Consider the following 25,657-nt stretch of genomic DNA (forward strand, 5'->3'; position numbering starts at 1 on the left):
GATGAGTCAATCTCTCCTGGCTGGCTTGCCAAAATGCTGCTTGGATACAAATTTACCTTTTATAAATGTAAAGACATGAGGCGTTTGGCAAAACAGGAACAAGTAGGTTTTATTGAAAGCTGTGGCCGGGTGGGCCTGGACAGAGTGCGTCTGCTCAGAATCTCTCAAAGTACATGAGGGCTTATTTATGAGCCCTTGCGTCACTTTTCCGCCACCGGTGCGTCACTTTTTGTGACGCACCAGCAGCGTAAAAAAATACACCATGTTGCGTCATATTTATAAAGTGACGCATCTAGTTGGATGCGTCACTTAGTAAATCCCTGCGCCACAATATACCTGCGCCAGGTATAATGTATGCAGGAGGGGCGTTTTGACGCAAGTAAACCTCGTAGAAGTGACGTGACGCAACGCTGTTTTCCCGCAGCGATGCGTCACTTTTCATAAATGAGGCCCATGGTTTTGGCTGTCAATTTAAACAGCCCATGAAGCACAATAAAACAATTTCCACATTCCAAAAAGGCTTCTTTAGCTGTAAATCAACAAACACTGACATTTGATAAGGACGCAAATGGCTTTCTACCTCAAGGAGAGCTAGTGTGGGCCAGTGTGTATGTGTCCAGATAACTGGCATGCGGAGCGCGTGATCACTATGTGTGGTGTGCCTGTCCTGTTCTGGTTGATTTAGTGTGCCTATCTACATGGGTACCTAACTTTGTGGTATTTCTGGGGAATGTGAGCCTTTCCCCAAACGGCTTTTATTGGGGTAAATTATCTCGCACTTGTTTCTGGTGCAACTATCTGTGGAATCAATCAGGGTTTTCCCTCAGTGCGTGTTTGTTTTTGTTTATGGGGAGCCCCACCTGTGACCTGTTACTCGATGTGCGTGGGTCGCAGGACAAGCCTGACCACGTATCTCTGACTTGGGATTGATAGAGAGGTCATCTTGGGTGAATCCGGTAGTAATGATGTGCGTGAATCGGAACTCCGAAATATAATTTGGCAGACATTGGTATTGTTTTTCTCGACCTTATCCTCATCATACATACAATTGTCATTTTGTACGTTGATATAGTTTGTACTGGCATTAACAAGATCATGCTTACTCTGGTCTGAATGTACATTGACAGTGGTCTCTTTAGCAACAACAATATTATTGTACAAGCATGGATTGTTACATACATTGGCATTACTGTTGATGTCCGCGCTGCTGTCCGGGCACAAGTTATGGTATACATTGACATTGCATTTATGGGCATTGTGCGGGTACAAACTGTGGCATATGTTCACATTGCTTTTACTGATATTGTCGTTTTCGGGTCTGCATGCCATTCATTGCCATCGTATTCACCCATTCCAACAGGCGTATCTCCAATTGGCATAACTTGACTTACTTGTAAGTCCCTAGTATATGGTACCAAAGGAATCTAAAGCCTATCAGTTAAAGCAACTGCAATGCTAGTTGTGCCACCTCGAGCGTGACAAGGAAAAAAGTATGGCTCCCAACCTGCCATAGCTGGCTGGGCACAGAGGTTTTTAACTGATAACTCAATTTTGCCCTGTAAAGTAATGCTAAAGCCCAAGCATTCCTTTTTCAATGTTCGTAAGTCATCCCTAAAAGCCTACGAAGCCCTAAAGGCAATGTGCATTATATTCAAAGGTTGGACCTGTAGTTTCATATTTTTAAGGACCTAAAAGTAAAAAACAACATTGTTGTTTTTATTGTTGAAAGGCTAGTAGCCACACTGGTGAGTGCAGAGTTGCAGGCTGACATATCAGTCTTCATAACTTCTGAATGGGACTGCTAAAGTTGGTACTTCAAGGTATCAAAAGAATCAGTGCATTATATGATTAAGGCCATATTTAACACAGCTTTACAAAATGCAGCAAAACAGAGGGCCGGATTTAGCTATAATTATCAAGATACGTCACATTCCTGCTCTCTTCTTGCGTTCGGGCACGTTTGGTGGTCTAGCACCAATGCAGGCACTCTTGCACCATGGTGCAAGCAGTGGCAGCTCCCCCATTGGGGCGTTGCCTCACTGCTTTCTCGTAGTGCGAGAAGGCAGAAACATAAATGGTAATAACGACCATTTTATGTTTCTACTTCTCGCACTGCGAGAAAGTAGAAGTGCCTGGTTGGGGTGGGAGGTCCTGCTCGAGGGGGGGGGGTGGCTTGCTCACTGTTGTCCGTACTGACTGTTTGGTCGGCCCTGGGCCCAACCAAACAGTCAGTATGCACAACAGTGGGTGGGCCACTCCCCCCCCTACCCTCGAGCAGGACCGCCCACTCTCCCTTTTTCTCTATGTAGGCAGCAGCCTACATAGAGAAAATGGCCCGGCTGGGGTGCTCTCCAATGCGCCTCATCAATCACAACGCTGCCATTGCAGCATTGTGATTGGTGGAGGGGAGGGAGGGAGGCTGCCATGACGATGCAGGAATTGGAAAAGGCAGGACGGCGTCGGCGAGTCAGGAGTCGGACCCATACAGAAGCTGAGGTGGCAGCGGCGCAGGACGGTAAGTTACGTTTTATTTTATATATTTTATTAATTAAACGAACCCCCCCGCCTCCCTCATCCCCCCCACGACGACCCCATTTCCACGCTCCTTCCCCCCACCCGGCTGTAAGGCACACTGCTGTTGGAAAGGCATCCTGGTGCTAAAGGAGCATTTAATCCTGTCAATACACATAAAAGAATGTATTGCATATTTTATTTATTTATTTAGAGAACTGCTTAGAAAAAAAAAAAGAATGTATTGCATTAAGGGAAAAGCAGTGACATTCTAGCTGATCAACATTTTTATGGATGGCTTTGTATATAGCTAAACAGAGTTCACTTGTTCAGACCAAGGGCCTTGACTGAGTCGATTATACATTGCTATCGCTGAAGGAATCCATGCTCCAGTGGAGCCCCGTCCTGGGTCGGCGCTCTTGTGGTCTGGGGATCTGGGTAAGGCCAGGGAATGTGTAGTAGAGCAGATCCAGCAGTAGTAAGTCGATATGAATTACAGCCTTTCTTTCCCCATGCTGGCCTAATCACAGCCGACTAACTCCTTGTATCCATTTATGGGGAAAAGACTCAACAAGCTAGCACCTACGTTCAGTCATCTTAGACCCCTGATAAGACTCCACTCTCGGGTCTGCTGCTGTCTCTGCACTCGTAATATAGCTGTGAGACACATACACACAGATGCCACCAGGTGCAAGGAACACGGGGGCAGATCTATATCGGAGATGCGCCACTTTTACGCCGCCGTTGCGTCACTTTTGTGACGCAGCGGCGGTGTAAACCCTGCGCCACGTTGCGCCATATTTACATCGTGACGCATCTATGGAGATGCGTCACGATGTAAAGCCCTGCGCCACGTAAAACCTGCGTCAGGTTTCACGTGGGCGTGTCGACAGAGGGGGGGGGGGCGTTCCGTCGCAGGAACGCCCCTGAAAAGTGACTCAGTCAAATCTATAAGATTTGACTGAGTCACTTTCCCAACGCTGATGCGCCAAAACCCTGCGCCTGCTTGAAGCAGGCGTAAGGCTTGACGCACCATGTTAGGGATAGGGTAGGTTGGAACAGTGCTGGAGTTGCGTCGCGCTTGCGACGCAACTGAAGCACTGCGCCAACCTTACGCCATCGGATGCGTCACGCATCTGTTTAGTCCTGCGCCATGATGCGCCGCATTGTAAATGCGGCGCATCATGTGTGGCGCAAGGGTAAACTTGCGTGACGCATCATTCCTGGCGCATCCTTGCTGATTTGCAGGGATGCGCCAGGCAACATAAATCTGCCCCACGTGCAAGGCCGCAGTGCCCTCTGTTTCTGCTGAGTGCGCGTTATACTCCTTAAGTGGCAGAGCCTGCTCTCTGGCTCAGCCCTTCATACTAAAATGATGATGTATTTCATTAGTACCCAGACCGCTGGTATTTGCTTGAATGCCCTTGCTCTGAGGCGATGGTTGTGTTTCGAGACGTCTGTGCTGCTCATGTGTCTTTGAGGCACTGTTGTTGGTATGTTGATCGGATTCTGTATATTTCAGTTCCCTTCCTCTGGGCGCTTGATATGTGGACTACTGAGTACATGGGCCTGTGTAAGAGAACCTCCTACTTACAGCTAAATACTTCTTAAATGACAGCGAATGCCTCCTCCTCAAACGCATCCATCTGCATGCGATAGCAGATAACTTTCTTGTCAGACCGCAAGTATTTCAAAGGAAAAAAGTTCCCACATGTGTGTCACGACGGTGATGATAAGTAGAGCAACTATGATGAAGGAACTGGTAGGGCACCTCTCACTACCTTGACTGTGCACCTCTCACTACCTTGACTGTGCACAGACAGGTCTCAACAGAAAGATTATTATTTACCCTTCATTTCAAAACTCAAATTAGGAATGCACAGTCCTATATGACATCTTTAAACATGTAGATGTGCCCCAAACTGCAGCAACGAGAGAGAGTGTGGGAGGGGGTTAAAGAGAGAGAGAGTGGAAAATAGGAGGGAGATAGATAGAGGGTTGCTAAGAGAAAGGGAGGATGAAATGTGGGAGAAGAGGGGGAGCGAGAAGGAGAGGTGTGAGCAAGACTGCGAGGTGAGGCTAAGAGAAAGATGTTCGAGCTAGAGGCAGAAGAGATTGCAAGAGAGGGAGAGAGAAGAGGCTGACAGAGTACGAGAACGATAAAGATAGAGAGTGGGGTGCAGAAAACGAGGGGTGTGGGTTAAAATGGAAGGAAGAAGGTGAGACAGCGGGAGAGGGGGAACGATAGAAAACAAGCAAGCGAGGGAGAATGTAGGAGAGAAATAGGGCGAGAACGAGAGAGAAGTTTTAACTGCAGAGTTCTGGGGTAGTAGTAATGTCCGCCATTGTTGTGATGTAGTGCGTGGGATGGGTCTGTGTGTAGCGTGTGGTAGCAGCGGAATGCCTTTTCTTAATGTAGGGTGGGTGTGGTCTGTCCGTGTTTTGGTGCAGGGTGTCAGTAGTAATGACGAATATGAGGCAGTAGTCCGAATAGTGGGATTGCACTCTCAAATTTTCTTGAAAATGCACCATTTGCCCACTCTTTTTTTCAAAATTTTCTCGGGGGGAAAAGGCCCCCCCCCACCCGCCCAAACCACCCACAGGTGGTTCAGGCTCGCTCACGACGCTCGCCGTAGTGAAGTACGACAATTGTTTTACACCCGACCACTTTCAAATGTCACCAGCCGCCACTGGGTTCAAGGGTGTCTGCGTTAGGATTGTTTTGTGCAGGAAGGGACAACTTCCTGAACAAAAACAATCATTTGATGCTTTTATCTCCTTCTATGTGTACTGAAGAAAGAGATAAAAAGAGCAGAAACAAAGATTTTTTCCCTGTAACGTCTTCCCCCTGTGAAGGTGTAGCATGTTGCTGCATTCCCAGGTCTATCTCTCATGATAAATCTGGGGTTGCGGCAAATTCCATGGATGGATGCGTGGGAACATCCATGCTCCACCTATGGAATGCCTCACTGGGACAGCGTAACACAAGGCAGCAACGTGTGCAGCCTTGCTTTACTCCAGATTTACCAAGCACTGCAGGGCTTGGTAAATCTCAACTCGGCTTTGCATCGCCCTGGCATTACCTTGCACGGTGTGCGGGTGGCATAAAACTTTGATAAATATGCCTCCCAGTGTAACTAGTGGTCAAAGTGCAACTTTAATAAGTTGCCACTTTGTTGCCCAAGGATTTCCTGTGACAGCTTACGGTTTCACACAAAAGGCTGTCTTCAAGACAGCCTTCTGACCTCCTATGGAGAAGTGTGAAAGACTCCCAGGAAAGCCTGCAAGGGGCCTCCCAGGGGAGGGGATGCTATCTCTTACTGGCAGGAAAAGCCAAACTGGGTGTGAGTCCAAAAGGCAAGCTTCATAGGGGAAGCTGGCTTGGAAGGGCACATGGCAAGCAAACACAAAGAGGGGCTGCTCCTTTGTTCAGACAGAAGGGCGTCGGGGACACGATGGGGAAAGCTTAAACCGATTTTCCCGTGGGTGTGTTGCCCAGGGGTAGCCAGTCCCCTGGGGTGGGCTACCAAGCTCCAAAAAGCAGAGAGAGAGAATCTGCTATCTTGAGAATGGGCAGAACATGGCATTCTGGGAAAGCTAGATGCCACACTCCACAATGGTTAGTGACCGCTGCCTCCCCTGAGGGCTCTTTTTGGACTTAAGCGTGGCCCCCAGACCTTAAATCACGTCTCTACTGGAGAAAGAACCAAAGAAGAACCTCCCTGCTGACCTTGAAGCAGGGTGGTTTGAAGACTGAACTGTACATGCTGCTCCTTGTGTTAGTGAAAAGAGAAACTGTGTCTGTGGTGCCTGGCTCAAGGAAAAGGCATCCCGAGCCCCAGACAGAAGAGATGACTCCAAGAGTTAGTTGGCTGACTCCTTAGTGCAGCACCAGACCACAAAAGGTGAGGAAGAATGCCTCGCATAGTGGTAGCCAAGCTCCCAGGAATGTTGCTACTCAGCCTTGGAGACCAAGACCCACCGCTCAGAAGTTGGAGTACAGTTTGGTCACCCAGTGGACAAGCTATCACCAAAAGAAGTTTTTTTTGTAGCCAGAGACCAGTAGACCAGTGGCAAATGGTTCAGTGCCAGACTTAATCTGGACTTCAAGGGACATTTACCCCTGTGGCCAAAGACACCCCACTATGTTCGAGGACCAAGAGGTGGCCCCAGAAATACCCCGTCAACCCGAACATCAACTAAAGCATCCTTGAGCATCTTCAGCATCCTGTATCCCTTGCATCAGGAACCACTCCATTGGAATCTATGGCAAGTTGCCTTTCACACTAAAACTGGACTGAAGATTGTTTTCTTATTGAAGTACTGTCCTATTGGACCCGGTTGGTCCCACTGACCCGCCCCTTCCAGTGTTGGTCACACAAAGTAACCCCTTGGATGCAAGTTTTCTTGAAAAAGTTAGTTGAATTTGCCAATGCTAGTCTGAGGTTGACTAAAAAGTTGCGATTTACAGTTTCTCCTCCAGTGAATCTTGTTCTTTCTGGTGTCTATAAATTTGTGAAAAAACAGCCTATTTTAATAAAATGGTGTTGGATTTCTTGATAGTCGTGTTTCTTTCTTCTTCATTCGTTTAGTGCAGTTTATTGCATTACACTTGTTCCTTTGTTTAAGCTTGACTGCTCGAAGCCAGAGCTACTCAGGGAAGAGCTAAGGTTTGGCAAATGCGCCGGAAGGGACCCAAGACAGTAATGTGAGTTCATTACACGTTGAGGTCTCACAACCAAACCATATAATAAATCACAGGGCATATTTAAAGCCCCTATCGCCACCGGAACATCACTTTTTTTGATGGAGGGGTGGCGTAGCACCGTTTTCAATATTTACAAGGTGGCTTAACACAACCTTGTAAATATGCCTCTTTCCAGCGCACTCCTTTGCAGCAAAGTGGTGTGTAATGTGTGTTGCTGTGGGCACACATAGAAAGAGCAAAAAGTCATTAATGATTGTTTATGTGCAAGAAGGCGTCCCTTCCTGCACATAAACAATTATTAAATAAGGACAATTTGCTACTTCTATGTGTGCTGCAGAACATTTTTTCACACCAAGTCATGGATAAGAGTCAATGAGCACTGAAGATGTACCTCAAATAGTACCTGGGGTACCACCTTCACAAAGCACTTTCTGTTGAATGAAGAAGTACAGACAGTAGAGATCCAGGGTGGGTTTTAACCTGCTATCCTTCCTGGTGACCAAGAAGTATAGGGAATAGTTTTCCATGTCCTTTTCATTCACAGGCACCATCTCTTTAGCCCTTTTGTTGAGCAGGGCAAGGACCTCGACCTCCAGAATCATGTTTTGTGCTTGAGAGCACACTCTGATGTAAGGAAGATGCTCCAGAGAGAGGGATAGGAAGAGAGGAAAACTGTCTTTGCAGATCAGCTGGATAATCTAGTTGTCTTTTGTGATTGTCTCTCATTGGCTAATAAGAGGGAGACCTCACCCTAAAAGAATATGGTAATGCAAGGGTGTTGTTGTGGGTACAGCTAAAAACTGGAGCAGCTCCTGAATTTCCTGCATAGTTGAAGGTATTGCATCTCTGGTGGGGCCAGGTCCAGAAAGCAGGCTGCAGCCCTGCTATTCCTGGAGCAATTTTAGGAGGGAGTATTCTTCTCTCCGAAAGCGACTGGCCATTAAAGGGTATATCCATCAGTGTAACTTGGGTATCTTCTAAAAAGCCAGTGGAGAACATCCAGGCATGATGAATCCACTGAATCCACTGAATCTAAATCATACTTCAGGATCTCCTTTGAAGCCTCTGAAATGGCTTCTTCATGTGATCTGGTATTATAAGAATTTGAATTAACAACAGGAGAGAGAGGGAGTTTTTTGGAGCCACTCTTAGTCCCCCAGGGCTAGTATAGATCAACAACAGAAGAGTGTGTCCATCAGATGTGAACAAGTGCAGAGCGATTTAGAAAAGTGAATCACTATGTTGTTTTAAAAAGAACCCTCACTCACCAACCTAGTTGGTGACATGCTTCATCATTGGGTTCCCACCGGAGAGACCGAATGTCTCCCCGGTGTGCTGCGACGCCTGAATTACAGCGGAGCTGTTTTTTTGTGTGTGGATGCAGTGCAAAGGGTGATAGTGTAAGTTTAAAATATGCCACAGTTTCAACCAATAAGGAATTTTAATAGTGGTAAACCGGACACAATTAAAATGGTGTGGCGGACGATAGGAACTGGTGATAATTAGACCAGCTACGTCCTAAATCAAGTGCAAAGTGATAAAAGTGGTCAACATGTTTCTGCTTCTTGCGTCAATGCACGAAGCATTCGTCAGGACCTAATGTGAGACCACCACAGCGGTATACGCGCGCTAAGGCGTACCCTAACCTGTGGGGTCAGATACCGCTTAAGACTTACGGTCGAGTTTACTCTTCAGCAATTTCTGAGAGCTTCAGTTCTGTTGAGGTAAAATAGAAAAAGACAACACAGAACAAACAAACAGTGATTCACATAATACATATATAGTTTCACAGGAAAAAAAGACTTGAGCTAATCACACAGGTGTCGTGAAGATATTTCATGCACACACATGGTGGGAATTTCCCATTGCTCTGAACCTACGGGAAAAAAATTCACTAGTATTAACCCGTGTTCAAATTGTAAAGGCATGTGGTGCTCTTTAGCGCTATAACTAATTGTGCCGGAAAAGTGCTACACCCTATTTTTGGGGGTGATACGGCAAAGCGGCATAAGTGTATCGCCTTCACACTGATGGTCAGCACTGCACTATGGCCGACTTCTAGGAGGCGATAGGAAAATAAAATGCTTGGTTTGTAATGGAGATTCAAGGGTTATTGTATCATATGGATTTGTGAACATCAAGAGAGCCGATCACAGTGCTTACGTGATGTTCAATTCAGTTTCACTACATGAGTCCGGGTGGGAGGCGGGACTTATAGTCACACTCTGGACGGGGAGCGAAAAGAATAAAAAAGAGTTAAAAACTTACACGGTTGGAGTAAAGGTATAGAAATCCGTACTGCAGCACCTTTACTTACTACTCCAAAGTCACCAGCCCTCTGCAACACCTATTTAGCCCTCCTGCGGACTCGGATGTTGATGTCCGGCGCAGCCGAGAGGAAAAAATAGTGAGCGTATACCAATCGGAAAGCGTCACGTCATCACGTATATCACGTGAGACGTTGACGCGGGGGAAAAAACAGCTAGACTGCTGCCTGTCAGGGGACAAAGTAATCCTTGGTAGACTTCCGGGAAGGTAGCTCGTTGCCTAGAGGTACGGTGCCAAAAGAGGGGGTATCTCAATGTGACTGAAGGGAGGCTATTTACATTATCCTTGTTATGCGTACCGCCTGCTAAGCAGGTGTACGTGACAACTCTATCCGCTGCAAAGATTTTTTGTGGAATTCAGGGTTTTTGATATTAATTTCGCGTGTTACAATATTTAAATATGTTAATACTCTCAAAACAAGGCAAAGGCAGGAGTATCAAAATCGTTGCCTAATACGTGTTCAGTAGAGCAAAGGCTTTGTTTAAGACATGTCCCATTGTTCAGTTCCTATTGCTCTAAGCCCGTGGTATTGAAACACATTTGAATAAAGGCAATAGCGAGAGTGTTAGGAATATTGTCTAGTGAATGTTCAGTGGAGCCCAGATTAGTTCATTTGAAGGGCATCTGCAACAAAGAACACAGTCTCGTGGTGTCATAAAAAAGGGGGTGGTGGAAAACCACAGAGTGACTGGTTAGGAGTTTTGCCTGCCAATAAATTGTTTCATTGGCATATTATCTTTATGGCTTATTATCTTTTTAGCACTGTGCCCCATGGGATGTTATCGTTGAAACCCGTGGTATGACTGGACAGGCGATAAATCCAACGTTGTTCCTTTTCGAACAGGATGTTGGTCGCTCTGATCCCTGGATTAATTTGTTCAATTATAGTCCAGGTTAGGTCGTCAGGGGTGTGTTTAAAGGCTGCGTAATGTTCTGTCATTTTGGTGATACTCTTCCCACAGCGGATTGTACTTCTGTGTTCGACAATGCGTTGTTTGATTTTACGTGTGGTCATTCCAACGTATCTGATCCCACACGGACATGTAAGTAGGTAGATGACATTGGATGAATTGCAGTTCGTGTGGGTACGTTGACTCCACACTTTGTCTTGTTCCAGATTCAGAGTCTTGCTAACTTTCGTGAGGTGGCACACACTGCACTGCCCACAAGGAAAATGCCCTGTTACTTTGGGAAGTCCCCAGGATTGTAGGACAGACGGGGTGTTGTCAGGTGGTGGTATTCGTGGTCTCGTATGTACTAGGGCATCTTTTATGCTTCTTGCCTTCCTGAAAGAAAATAGGGGTTTTTCCCATTTCAAGTTGTTACTCAATAGGATGCCCCAATTTTTTCGAATGGATTTGGTGACAGCATTAGAAGCCGTGCTGTAAGTCGTTACACATGTCAGAGGGATATCTTCTATTGCTTTTACTGAATCCTCCAGTAGCGCCTCTCTGTGTTGATTTTTAGCCCTCTTGTAGCTGCGTTTTAGAATTTTTTCTGGGTAACCCCTTCTTTTCAGTTTTGTTGATAGGTTATCAGATTGGATGCGGAAGTCTTCCATGCGACTGCAGTTGCGTCTGATACGCAAAAACTGACCAAAAGGGAGGTTTTCTCTAAGCGGTCGTGGATGGAAACTTGAGAAGGCTAAGAGATTGTTTTTGAGGTCGGTTTATAATAGGTTTTTGTGAGGAGCTTGTCTTCACGTTTGGTGATAGTGAGATCGAGAAAGATTATTTCATTCTGGTCATATGTGTTGGTGAACTTCAGACTTGGATCGCAGGTGTTAATCCATTCAAAGAACTTGACGAGTTGGGTTTCAGGTCCTTTCCAGATCACCAGGATGTCATCTATATATCTTTTCCAAAAAGATATATAGAGTGAGAAAGGGTTGTTAGGAGTCAGTATGTACTTCTGTTCGAAATCATACACGTAAAGGCCTGCCACACTAGGAGCAAAGGTACTCCCCATGGAAGTACCGGTGGCTTGGAGGAAGAGGGTCCCCTTGTATTCAAAGAAATTCTTTTCTAAGGCTAGGGTGGCAAAGTCAACAATGAACTGTTTCGAGGTCTGGAAGTCCCAAGGACTCATCTCCAAAGTCTCACTGATGACCCTTATGGTATCTTCCTGGGGAATGCTGGTGTATAGACTTTCTATGTCTAAAGATACCAGGAAGGTTGGATCATCTGTCAAGGTTACATCCTGTAAAAGGACCAGCAGGCTCTTGGTGTCTTTCAAATAGGTGGATGTGCTCTGGATCAAGGGTTTTAGGAAAAAGTCACAGTATATCGAAAGAGGCTCCAGAAGAGAACCAATGCCGGAAACAATGGGACGGCCAGGCGGCGGGGACTTATTCTTATGAGTTTTAGGTAACGTATAAAAGTAGGGAATAATCCCTTCACTTTTAGTTAAGAAGTCAGCCTCATGTCTGCTTATATGACCGTTGGACTCAGCCTCCTCCACCAGGTTAATAATCATTGTCTTCAGCTCAGGGGAAGGGTCAATGGTTAATGGGGTGTAACTGACCCTGTCCGCAAGGAGGCGTCTGCATTCAGTGTCATAAGCTGATGAGTCCTGGATTACAAGACCCCCACCCTTGTCAGCTGGTTTGATGACAATGGAAGGATTAGACTGGAGGGTTTTCAATGCCTGGAACTCATTGGCACTCATGTTCTTGAAGGTGCCAGTGTCTTCATATGCCTCAATGTCATTGAATACTGCCTGCTCAAAGGCAATAAGTTCTGCTGGGACAGTATGAGGTGGTGGAGTGAAGGTAGATTTTGGTCGTAATCCTGTGTCGCTCTCTGGCGAGGAGGGACTACTAGCTTGGTGTTTTTCAAAGAAGTGTTTAAGTTTTAGCTTTCTGAAGAAATCAGACAGTTCACAGTGTAAGCGAAAACGGTCCAGGCGAGCGGTTGGAACAAAACCTAACCCCTTCTCTAAGACTCGTTTTTCAGTGTCTGTGAGTACGAGGGAAGACAGGTTGGTCACTAAGGTCTCTGGTTGCTCGGTCCTGCTTGCTGAGCCCCCGACTTGCTCCTCGTGTTGATCCCTGTCTCCTCGTCTGGTCCCCAGTGTACCTGATTTCTTCTCCTTCCCCTGCCTCTTCGGCCTCTCTCTAAAAAAGGGGGGCGGTACATATTAGGTGGATAAGGGGGAATCGGCATGAAAGCTGGGTTCCAACCCATCATGGGAAATTGTGGGGGTTGATGGTATTGGTTGGGGAGGTTGGTGCCTGGATTAGGAAAAACAGGCCAATGTTGTTGGTAATTCTGGTACCTACCCTTACCCCGACCCCTCTGTCTGCTCTTGAAACTGCCACTGCTTGAACCACTGGTGGTGGATGTATCATCATCAGATGTATTGTCTGAGTAGTTGGAATTACGCATCCAATCTGATAACGCGGCTTCTAATGCTGTCACCAAATCCATTCGAAAAAATTGGGGCATCCTATTGAGTAACAACTTGAAATGGGAAAAACCCCTATTTTCTTTCAGGAAGGCAAGAAGCATAAAAGATGCCCTAGTACATACGAGACCACGAATACCACCACCTGACAACACCCCGTCTGTCCTACAATCCTGGGGACTTCCCAAAGTAACAGGGCATTTTCCTTGTGGGCAGTGCAGTGTGTGCCACCTCACGAAAGTTAGCAAGACTCTGAATCTGGAACAAGACAAAGTGTGGAGTCAACGTACCCACACGAACTGCAATTCATCCAATGTCATCTACCTACTTACATGTCCGTGTGGGATCAGATACGTTGGAATGACCACACGTAAAATCAAACAATGCATTGTCGAACACAGAAGTACAATCCGCTGTGGGAAGAGTATCACCAAAATGACAGAACATTACGCAGCTTTTAAACACACCCCTGACGACCTAACCTGGACTATAATTGAACAAATTAATCCAGGGATCAGAGCGACCAACATCCTGTTCGAAAAGGAACAACGTTGGATTTATCGCCTGTCCAGTCATACCACGGGTTCCAACGATAACATCCCATGGGGCACAGTGCTAAAAAGATAATAAGCCATAAAGATAATATGCCAATGAAACAATTTATTGGCAGGCAAAACTCCTAACCAGTCACTCTGTGGTTTTCCACCACCCCCTTTTTTATGACACCACGAGACTGTGTTCTTTGTTGCAGATGCCCTTCAAATGAACTAATCTGGGCTCCACTGAACATTCACTAGACAATATTCCTAACACTCTCGCTATTGCCTTTATTCAAATGTGTTTCAATACCACGGGCTTAGAGCAATAGGAACTGAACAATGGGACATGTCTTAAACAAAGCCTTTGCTCTACTGAACACGTATTAGGCAACGATTTTGATACTCCTGCCTTTGCCTTGTTTCGAGAGTATTAACATATTTAAATATTGTAACACGCGAAATTAATATCAAAAACCCTGAATTCCACAAAAAATCTTTGCAGCGGATAGAGTTGTCACGTACACCTGCTTAGCAGGCGGTACGCATAACAAGGATAATGTAAATAGCCTCCCTTCAGTCACATTGAGATACCCCCTCTTTTGGCACCGTACCTCTAGGCAACGAGCTACCTTCCCGGAAGTCTACCAAGGATTACTTTGTCCCCTGACAGGCAGGAGTCTAGCTGTTTTTTCCCCCGCGTCAACGTCTCACGTGATATACGTGATGACGTGACGCTTTCCGATTGGTATACGCTCACTATTTTTTCCTCTCGGCTGCGCCGGACATCAACATCCGAGTCCGCAGGAGGGCTAAATAGGTGTTGCAGAGGGCTGGTGACTTTGGAGTAGTAAGTAAAGGTGCTGCAGTACGGATTTCTATACCTTTACTCCAACCGTGTAAGTTTTTAACCCTTTTTTATTCTTTTCGCTCCCCGTCCAGAGTGTGACTATAAGTCCCGCCTCCCACCCGGACTCATGTAGTGAAACTGAATTGAACATCACATAAGCACTGTGATCGGCTCTCTTGATGTTCACAAATCCATATGATACAATAACCCTTGAATCTCCATTACAAACCAAGCATTTTATTTTCCTATCGCCTCCTAGAAGTCGGCCATAGTGCAGTGCTGACCATCAGTGTGAAGGCGATACACTTATGCCGCTTTGCCGTATCAACCCCAAAAATAGGGTGTAGCACTTTTCCGGCACAATTAGTTATAGCGCTAAAGAGCACCACATGCCTTTACAATTTGAACACGGGTTAATACTAGTGAATTTTTTTCCCGTAGGTTCAGAGCAATGGGAAATTCCCACCATGTGTGTGCATGAAATATCTTCACGACACTTATGTGATTAGCTCAAGTATTTTTTTCCTGTGAAACTATATATGTATTATGTGAATCACTGTTTGTTTGTTCTGTGTTTTCTTTTTCTATTTTACCTCAACAGAACTGAAGCTCTCAGAAATTGCTGAAGAGTAAACTCGACCGTAAGTCTTAAGCGGTATCTGACCCCACAGGTTAGGGTACGCCTTAGCGCGCGTATACCGCCGTGGTGGTCTCACATTAGGTCCTGACGAATGCTTCGTGCATTGACGCAAGAAGCAGAAACATGTTGACCACTTTTATCACTTTGCACTTGATTTAGGACGTAGCTGGTCTAATTATCACCAGTTCCTATCGTCCGCCACACCATTTTAATTGTGTCCGGTTTACCACTATTAAAATTCCTTATTGGTTGAAACTGTGGCATATTTTAAACTTACACTATCACCCTTTGCACTGCATCCACACACAAAAAACCAGCTCCGCTGTAATTCAGGCGTCGCAGCACACCGGGGAGACATTCGGTCTCTCCGGTGGGAACCCAATGATGAAGCATGTCACCAACTAGGTTGGTGAGTGAGGGTTCTTTTTAAAACAACATAGTGATTCACTTTTCTAAATCGCTCTGCACTTGTTCACATCTGATGGACACACTCTTCTGTTGTTGATCTATTATAAGAATTTGGCCAACTTCCACAAGGCACAGGCAAGGCAGCCTGACATGCATGCGCCAAACACAGTACGAAGCCTGAAACTCCATAATGCAGAATTAGATTCACTGTCCCAAGTGGCTGTAGGAAAGTCATTAGGGTTCCATTTGGAAGATGAAGCCTGAACTACCAAGCTCTCTGCTGACAGATGTGTGGACAGAAATTTGTGATCACCTGTAGTTGGACTATGACATCTGATAATTTAATGGGCAATACTGATCAGTGCATTATTTAGCCAAAAACAACAAACAAAAGCAAATACAATCCCGCCCACTACCCAGAGAGACAGGAAGGAAGAGGAAAGAAAACCTAAAAGAAAAAAGAAACCACCCCACACCTTACCTGGTCCATACCTGCGCGGTAGCACTGTGCCAGGCGAATTAGCGATCCTGAAGGCGAGTTCGCCTACTTAGAGGTAGCTGGCGTCGTGAGGCGTAACAGGCGAAGATACCTCGGGCAAAATAGCTCCCGAAAGTCCTGCGCAAGTAGAGAAAGGAACGGCTGCCACAAGTCACCGAAGAAGGAGCCTTTCCCCGCTAGTGTAAGAGAAATATTTTGGATGTATGACGTTACAACGCATGCTGTTACAACGCATGCTGTTACAACGAAAGTTTTACAACGCGAGTGCATTGACAACGCAGGACATTACAACGCAAGTCTTTACATCGACTTGCACTAGATGGCGTGCTAAGATTAAAAAAGTGTAATTTACTATTCCAACTCCAGTCCACGTAACAGTAGGGAAGGTGTTGGGATAGTAAACTACACTATTTTTAATGTTAGCACGCCATCTAGTGCAAGTCGATGTAAAGACTTGCGTTGTAATGTCCTGCGTTGTCAATGCACTCGCGTTGTAACAGTTTCGTTGTAATGGTAGTGCGTTGTAAAAGTTGCGTTGTAAAGGTTGTTCCCCAATATTTTACATGCCTATTACGTGCCATAGCCGTTGATAACATCCGGAGTGTACAGGAATACGGAGGGTTCTCCAGTGAATTAAAATGTTCTGGACTGCTGTACCCAGTGCTATAGCTATCCGCTTTTCTCTCCTAGAGTTCAAAAGGGTAAGTGAGCGGGCTTGGCACCCCCAATAGGACATAGGCAGGAGACCTAGGGATTTCAGTGTCGAGGTGCTTGTCCACGTCATCTAAAATGTGTGTCCAATAGGTCTGAAGGTATTCGCAGTCCCATAATAGGTGGACAAGTGTGCCCCTTTTCCCACAGCCCTTCAAGAGGAAGGGTATTTTCATTAGAGACGTGCCGGCCACGGCTCGCTCTTGGAAGAGCCAGTGTTTTCCAGTTTCAGCCCGGCTCCACTCTACCAAATTCCGGAGCTGCGTGGTGTAGAAATAAAGCGTGAGGTCTGGGATCACTAGGCCACCTTCATGAGGCGGGAGAAATCCAAATGTCCGCTTGAGCCGTGGTTTGCGCCCTTGCCAGATAAAATGGGAAAGTTCCGACTGCACCCTATGGAGCCATCCAGTTGGGGGTGGCAGGGAAAACGTCTGGGATAAATAGAGAATTTTGAGGAGTATTGTCATCTTGACGGCTGCCACTCGCCCCAGCCATGAGATCTGATGGTGCTTCCACCTCTGTAACTCCTAGCGGATGTGAGAGTGAAGAAGGGAGTAGTTAGAGGTACGCATGGCCTGTAGAGTCGGAGCCAGGTATATGCCCAGATAGAGAACGGTGTCTGTGGACCACCGCAGGGGATAACGATCCTGCAGGGCTTCCTGGGATGACAGAGAAAGATTCAGAGCTGTAGACTTGGCCAAGTTAACCTTGAACCCAGAGGAGCCGGCAAAATCGTCCAATTCTTCCAAAAAGGATTCTCTAGGGTGACGAGCCATAGAGTCTTATGGAGTGTGTATCCCCTCCAAAGAGGATGCACGTGATCCGAGGGCAATCTCTAACTCTCTGAGCCATAGACTCCATATAGAGAGCGAAGAGCAAGGGCGACAAGGGGCATCCCTGCCTAGTACCATTATGGATGGGGAATGGGGTGGAGGTATGCCCATTGATCCGCACTGTAGCAGTGGGAGACCTGTAGCAGTTAAAAATGTGTGTCCGCATCTTCTCCCCAATTCCAAAATGGACCAGTGTCTGTTCAAGATACGGCCAATGAACCCTATCAAAGGCCTTCTCGGCATCGATGGTGAGGAGCATGTATTTCCCAGGGATGCGAGAGTCCTTCTCTATGAGGTGCGCAACACGCTTTGTGTTGTCACTAGTTTGTCGCTGCAGAATAAATCCGGCCAGGTCAGGGTCCACTATTCCCTGTATGTGGGGGGCAAGCCTGCCAGCCAAAATGTCGGTGTAAATCTTCAGGTCTACGTTTAGGAGTGAGATTGGCCGATAGGACCCACACTCTGATCTGTCCTTCCCTTAGCGACATTTCTCCTATTATTTTGCTCTGGAACGCCCACTTTGCATCTCATTAGAGATGCAAAGGAAGCGTAGTGAAAAAGGGTGCTAACATGCGATTTTGCATGTTAGCACCCTGTTGTTGATTGGGCGATATTTTTATCTCCACTTCTTTGGCTTTTAAAGCCAAAAAAGCGGAGATAAAGCCCTTGTTAATATGCCCCAGAGTTCCCCTACTTCGTCTCTAATTTCCCAGACACCCTCACGCAGTCGCACCTCCCAAAGTCTATGTGCCAGGAGATGGCCTCACTTGTCCCCTCCAGTGTAAAAGGAATGCCGTAGCCGCATCGCTGCATATTCTGCCTTGTCTCGAACAATGGCTGTCAGTTGCGCCCGGGCAGCCGTCAGCTGCCACCATATGCAGGGTGCTCCAGTGCTCTGGTGCATCTGCTCCAACTCCCGCACTCTCTGTGTCAGTTCTTCCCTCTTTGTTTTGCGGTCAGCGTTATTTGCGAAGGAGATGGCAATGACCACTCCCCGAATGACTGATTTGAGAGCTCCCCACCGCGTGGATAGGGCGGTATCTGGGTTGTCATTATGGGCGAGGAAGTCCTCTAGGGCTCGCTGCAGCTGGGCCACTGTGTCAGGTCTCTGCAGTAGAGCATCGCGAAGCGCCAATGTCGGACTGGGCGATGGATGTGTGCGAGTGCTAATACAACCTCCATCGGGGCATGATCGGAAAGGGCAGCCGTCAGGATGTCATTTGAGAGCATAGCGTCGCGCAATGCCTTAGAACCTAGGAAATAAACTAACCTAGCATAGGTTTTGGGGTGTTGGTGTCTCCAAAGTTCTGTAAGGTTTTGGTCGTGTAATCTGGTGAGACCAGTGGGTGAAAGGGAGCCCATCTGACTTGTGCGTTGTGCTGACCTGTCAAGCTCATTGTCGAACACCAGGTTGAGATCCCCCCCTATCAAAATGTGACGATCTTGAGTTGCCATAACATCAGTAAGAGCTTCGTGTAGAAATCGTTCCTGACCCTCATTAGGTGCGTAAATGGATCCCACATGTAAAATAAGGCCCCTCACAAGAAACTGGTAAGTGAGTAGTCTGCCTTTTATCTCTGCCCCTTTCTGTAGCACCTTCCCTTGGAAAGCCTTCGAGACCAAAATTGCCACCCCGGCCGACTTATTTGGCTTGGAGGAAAATTGTGTCGGGAATGCACGGGATCTGAGACAATGGCAGTCCTTAGTGAGAAGGTGTGTCTCATGGAGAAGGCAAATGTCAGCCTTCGCACTCTTCTGCGTTTGATGGGATTATTAAGCCCTCTCACGTTTAATGGGCAAAGATCAGTGGACGCCAAGCATGAGCTGCAGGACAGCAGGAACCCCAGAGCGCCAGCGAAAGAAGATTATGATTCCCCCTGAACCAGGTATCCCCCAAATGAAAAGAACAGATAGCAAAAAAGAGCAGAAAAAGGGACAGAATAAAAACCCGCAAGTGACAAACCCAAAATGTTAAGGCACAACAGGTGCCAAGGAGAATCTTGACTTCAGTCATTAGTCCATCATCCAAGGATGATCAGTAAAAAGCTCTACGGGGGTCTAAAGTGGCCGGTGGGGACTTCCACCCCCTCCCCCCAACCCGAACAGCGGCAAAACATATAAAGGATATGGCGTAATCACTTGACGATTGCTTTGCCAAGGTCCCCGGCAGGGCCTCAAGGACGGCCTGCTGCTCTTTCTTGACCACCAGCAGATCCAGCCGCTGAGTGCCTCACCGCCGCCGGCGCTGCTGCCTCCATTTGGGGCGACGATCACTGGGGCCGGGATCGGTGCGCTTGTCGTCCTCCGTGTCCTCCTGGAAGAGAAATCCCCAGTAATTTGCTTGCCTCGGACAGGGAACGGAGCTGAAATAGTTTCCCATTGTGCCGGAAGACGAGAGGGAATGGGTGTCCCCAGGAGTAGGCGATGTTTCGCTGGCGCAGAGCCTCCGTGATGGGCCGGAAAGTCTTACGTTTCTGAAGCGTTATGGCAGCCTGATCTTGGTAGAGGGCAAGTGACTAGTTACGAAAGGAGATCGGTTGGAGCATTCTGGCTTTACGTTGGATCTCCTCTTTAGTACAGAAGTCCTGTACACAGACCAGGATGTCTGCCGGGGGCGCCGATGATGCCCTGGGTGGGCCCCACTCTGCGCTCTATCCAGTTTCAGGTCGGCGTCAGGCGGGTTGCCTAAAATGTGGTTGAATAGAGCACGGACGTAAGCGAAGATGTCTCCGGCCTCTTCATCAGTGCCCACCCCCCGAATTCGTATGTTGTGGTGGCGGGAGCGGTTTTTCGAGATCTTCTAAGTGTGATTGGACATCTACCTGCTGCTCGTGTATTTGAAGAACTTCCTGTTGCATGGCCGCCAATTCGGTGTTGCAAGCGTCACTTTTGTCTTCTAAGGACGCTACCCTCTCCCCTATGTCATCGACATCCTTGCGTATGTCCTTAATCTCCGCTGTGAGGTCCTGTTTCACCGTTTGGAGATCATCACGTAAAGCTGCGAATAGGGATTCAAGGAAGGCCCGCGTCACCGGTGCATCTTCAGTATAGGCCATTTGCGTTGACGCACCCTGCTGGGTTGTCTGTCCGCTACTCTGCGCTCGGGCAAAGCGGTCTTTGAGCGAGTTCTCCTTCGCAGTGGATTTGTCACGTTTGCCCCGGGATGATGTCATGCTCAGGTCCCAACGCTGGCAAGGCCCCGCCACCACGTGTCAGAGAGGGCGGTAAACCTTCATGGTCGCACTGCACCCGGTTAATGAGGATGAACGTCGATTAAGTCACCACCAGGGCAGCAGGTGGTCAACGGTGCTCAGCGGGGCCCCCGGGACCAACAGGGTGCTGCAAGAATCACGCAGAAAGCCCCCAACTGCCACACAGGTTTCAGTTCAGACTTGCGTCACCTGCAAAAGTCCCCCCGAGCAGGATGCAGGCTGACGTGGAGAGGGGGCAGAGCCAGGATGTGCCAAAGTTCCGTGGGCCTCCCAAGGGCAGGGCGCCCAGAGTGCGCAGTATTGGAGGTCGGAAGCTGGATGCCTCACAAAGCAGGGGCCCGGCCCTGAGAGTCTGCACCACAGTGGCCAAATATGTAGGGGCGGAAAGTTCGTTCCAGGCAGGCACAGTTCCAACGTTGCCGTCTTCCACAAACAGGCCGCCGCTCAACCACGGTCCTCCGGCGGCCCCGGGAGACAGGGGCTGCAGCAAAGAAAGGGGCATCAGAGCTCACCGCTCCCAGGACGTCTAACGAAGCTCTAGACTAGGATATCGCCGGGTGTTCACCGCACGTGCTCCAGGCCAGGAACCCTCTCGAGGTTCGTCACGCTCCCCAGGTGCACCCTAGGTAGGCTGCTGCTCCGTTCAGGGTCCGGTTGTCAGGGCCGCCACTGATCGCCACGCTCGTCGCCAGCGGGCCCCAGGCAGCAGGATGCGTCCCCAGGTCCCTTTGTCCGCCTCTGCCGTGCCTCTGCTTTTCGCGGCCCAGCGCCGTCGGTCTCGACTGCAACGGGCGCAGCAGCGCCGTCCCCAGCGACACACCAACGTCCAGAGAACAGGCCCAGTCCTGGCCGATTGCCGCAGAGATATCCACCGTGGACCGGGAAAACTCAGCTAGTGGAGCGCCGGGTGTCACCAAGCAATATGGTGCGACGGGTGGAGGAGAGAAGGCAGAGCGCGTCTTAGCTCTACGGCCATCTTGACCACGCCCCTCAGACTGTCAGTTTTAGAATATAATTTTCCTTCAATCCATAATCCTTATTAATCATGGCTGCACGTCGAAGTCAGAGCTGAACAACTCCTTCATGTGGGCAAAGTTTCAGGCCTTAAGAAGAAAATGTTCATCAATGATCTTCTCTTATGTCACTTGGCTAATTTCAGCCGACCTCAAGGGCCGTGCCAGAAACGATTCTGACTCCAGCGCCGAGTTCAAGATCAGGGGCAACATCATGGATCATCCCTGATAGAGAGGGACTGGTGCTGACCATGGCTTCTTTATAGGTACTGAGACTGAGTCCTGTGAGGCAAAGAGTCAGTAAGTATGTGTGTTGGAGCCACCAGAGTCGTATAACCCAAAGGAGCTGGGGCGCAGTTAAGGAGTGGCGCAGAGGGTATCAGGGCTTTCCTAAGGATGTGTAATTATGGCTTGGAGGAAAACCTCAACCTGAAATGGTCGGGGATGAAGCAGGAAATTCTAGCTGGATCTTCAGCAGCTTCAGAATTGACCACTGTGAAGTGAAATGACAATTTCCTGATGGATGAAGAGGATGTCTCATTCCTATAGCGCATATTTTTAATGATTTTTGTCAGAAAGCTTTTTGGGAGATTGTTCCCTCTCAGGAAACCTACTTGTAGGAGAAAAGGTGCACTTTAGTGCATTTCAGCAGACCTTAGCAAAATTATTTGGGCTTCTGTTCCCTGATGGCCCTAGGCATCATCAGGGAATATGAATCACAGGCCCCCGTGTCTTGTCGGGTTCTAGATACAATATTCAAATGTTGAGAGGATCTGATAAAGACGCCTACTTATGGCACTTAGAGCAGGGTTCTAATCCTGAAATATTCAGTGGATACATTGGACCTAGTCGCACAGAATCTGACCGAAATATTGTCAGTGAAGCACCGATGATGGAAGGCAAAACAGGAACAGACATCAGAGGACAAGTTTACATCTATTATACACCAGTGACGCCATTTTCTGCAGGAGTAGTCATTGGTAGACCATATGGCACCACTTGGAGGCATTGGGTGGAAACTAGGGAAGGAAAAGCTTTCCCGGAACAGTCTGATGCAAAGGAAATATTCTTAAGGTGGGAGCAACAAACATTGCACGCCCCTTTCAAGCTAAGTGTTGTATGTAAAGGGGCCTTATTTAAGTTTGTGGCTTAACGCCACTTTGAACTATGGAGTCGGTCATATAGACACTAGAAAATTGCTAAAATTGATGTGCTGGTGGCGATATCCCTTTGTAAATATACCTCCTAGACAGCAGGAAACGCCTGGAGGCACTCTTCAAGAAACATGCAAGAAACACTGTCCACCAACGGTACCAAACAGAATGCTGACTCCTTGATGCTCAAAATCAAACCAGTTGTAACTCCATGCTGTGCCCCCCAAGGCAAGGGCTCCTGACACCTGTTTCTATTCTTTGAACTGTATATTGAACATGAAATACCTTGAAAAAACAAGAGACAAGAGGTGTTTGGCAAAAAAGGAACAGTTTGTTTAATTTCAACAGTGCTGCAGGGAGAACAGTCACAGACATAGGGTCTGAGGACTGTCTCAACTTACAATCAATTGGTCAAGGTTTTTCAAACAATTTGTCGATTGCAATAGAACAGTTATGACGATCCTTTTCTGGTAAGGAATGCGAACCGCTGTCTTTGGCGTAATAAATTAATGTATTCAATAAAAAATCCAGGTGGGCCTTGAACATGCATGGACACAATGCGGCCAGTGGGTAATATCTCAAGATGTCCGGCATGGGATGGGCGTGATTATTGTGTGTACTGTGTCCCGATTGGTTATGCGTTCCTGACTAAATGTGGCAGCTGACTCTTTGGTGTTTTGGTAATGTGTGTACCATACCAACCACATGTGCTCTCCTTTGACCGTTGTGGTGCTGCTGCGCCTATCTGTGGGATGGATACGGGATTTCTTGTTCATGCGTTTGTCTGACAATTACATGCGACCCAACCTGTAACCTGTCAATCAGTGACCGTGGTCCTGGGCATAAGCACCTGACTACGTATTGTGGAGTCAGGGTTGACTTGGACTTCATAACAGGTGAATTCGTCAAGAGTGGTTCGTTTATAAACATGAACATATCGCTATTCATATTCACATCGACTTTCTCAATATTAACAGGAACATCTAGCTTCCCGCTATGCTGAGCTGCATCCTTTCTTTGCCAACCCTGTAATTTGCTTGTCACCACAGATTAGTTGTATAATTTACTCTCAAGTCTGGAACAGCCAAGGGCTTCAGCAGACAACAAAAAGATATCATCCTCATTAAAGCGGGATGACCAAAGATTACAATTTCCCTCGGAAATAGTTGTTGCAAGAGAAATGTCATATGTATATTCGGCACTGTGGTTAAAAATTCTTGCTCTGAGTTTATGTTATGCATATTATAAACATCAATATAATTTTTTTTAAAACATTAAAAAAACATATTTGTACATGTCTATGGCTTTTAACATATTTCCAGTAAAGTATGCCACATGTGCACAACAATTTAGAGAATTTTATATCAAAGTACCATAAATAAAATAGACTATGAAGTATATCATTCATATTTTAACAATCATAGAACACTTACTGGTTAGGATCTGCTCCAAATTCTAACAGCACATCAACTAACTTAGAAAGACCCAGCAGTGCAGCGGTGAAAAGAGCTGTTTGTCCTAAAGAATTTACTGTATCAGGACATGCACCTGGCGGGAAAGATAACAATAATGAAACACATGATCCACCTAAAAAACATAGGGGCAGATTTATGAGCCCCTTGCGCCACTTTTGCGTCACTTTTCCCATGTTAAAAGTGACGCAAGAGTGGCGCAAGGGGCTCATAAATCTGGCCCATAGAACGCATTGAAGAACGTGAATACATTAAGTTATCTGAAGCAATGGCAGTTATGTAGACAGACGAATTACACAGATGGAGAGGGATTGAGGATAGGAGGAGTCCATGAGAGGCACAGTTAGCACACAAGTAGGATACTATTACTGAAATAAGAGTCTCTCATATACAACTCACCTAGAAGCGAACAAAACTTATCATAACATTAGCAGAGAAGTTGGCAACATTTTAAGACAGTAGGGACATATCATTAAGGGACTTATCGCCACGTTAGCGTCAGTTTTTGGTGATAAAGCGGCGATAATTTTATCGCCCTATCAACAAGGCATCGCTAACCCCCTTTAGCATTACTTTTCCGGAGATAGTGACCGGAAATTTATCGCCTTGCAAGGCAGCGATATTCAACGCTAATGACATGCAAAGTTGGCGTTGCTGACTGAAATTTCACAAAGAAATTCGCTAACACAGCTTCTCACTATTATCAACGATATCGCTAACCCGCTTAGCTACAAAAAAACTCACGCTACCTCCCGTTATCTCCAGTTATTAACACCTGATAAAAACCTGACTTACACTGGAGATAAGTGGGTGTATATAAGGGAGATTAGGCCAGAGCTTCCCCAGAACAGCCACAGAAGCCATGGAGGTAGTCATCATGCAGATTGGAGTCCCAGTAAGGCAGCAACAACAAAAACCACCGCCAATGCCACCAACCCCAGGACCACCACCACCGATGCAGCGACGAAGAAGACAGCGGGCACTGCGCAGACATGTCTACCTCGCAGACTTAAGGCCAGAGGAAGTCATAGTCCACTACAGGCTCAAAAGAACATCCATTAAGCATATCCTGACCCTGATTGCCCACAGGCTGACGCCACCAACACAGCGGACAACCAACATCCCTCCGCAGACAAAACTGCTCGCTGTGCTGCACTTTTTGACCTCTGGGACATTCCAACCAACAACAGCCAGAGTTGGTGAAATATCACAGGCAGCCTTCTCAACCTTTCTCCCCACTGTCTTGGATGGCATACTCAGCCTGATTACCCAGCACCTTCACTTCCCCAACACTGTGCAGGAGCAGATTGCCATCAAGCAAGGATTCCATGCCATTTCTGGCTTACCACAGGTGGTGGGTGCAATTGACTGCACACA

The 25,657-nt window shown here is 47.2% G+C and overlaps 1 protein-coding gene across 1 annotated transcript in view; it reads right to left on the reverse strand.

Annotated features, from left to right (window-relative positions):
* The window catches only part of TEX14 (testis expressed 14, intercellular bridge forming factor), a 1,549,829-nt gene extending 1,525,161 nt beyond the window's left edge, over window positions 1–24,668 (reverse strand). The window contains exons 1-2 of the mRNA XM_085647123.1: window positions 24,650–24,668; window positions 24,242–24,356 (exon numbers count right to left, since the gene is read on the reverse strand). Of these exons, the coding sequence (XP_085503249.1) occupies window positions 24,242–24,356; window positions 24,650–24,668 (134 nt within the window). The remainder of the gene's footprint in view (window positions 1–24,241; window positions 24,357–24,649) is intronic.
* Between the last annotated feature and the right edge of the window lie 989 nt (window positions 24,669–25,657).

This window comes from Triturus cristatus, chromosome 3_2 (genome assembly GCF_964204655.1).
Source record: "Triturus cristatus chromosome 3_2, aTriCri1.1, whole genome shotgun sequence".
Taxonomy (NCBI): domain Eukaryota; kingdom Metazoa; phylum Chordata; class Amphibia; order Caudata; family Salamandridae; genus Triturus; species Triturus cristatus.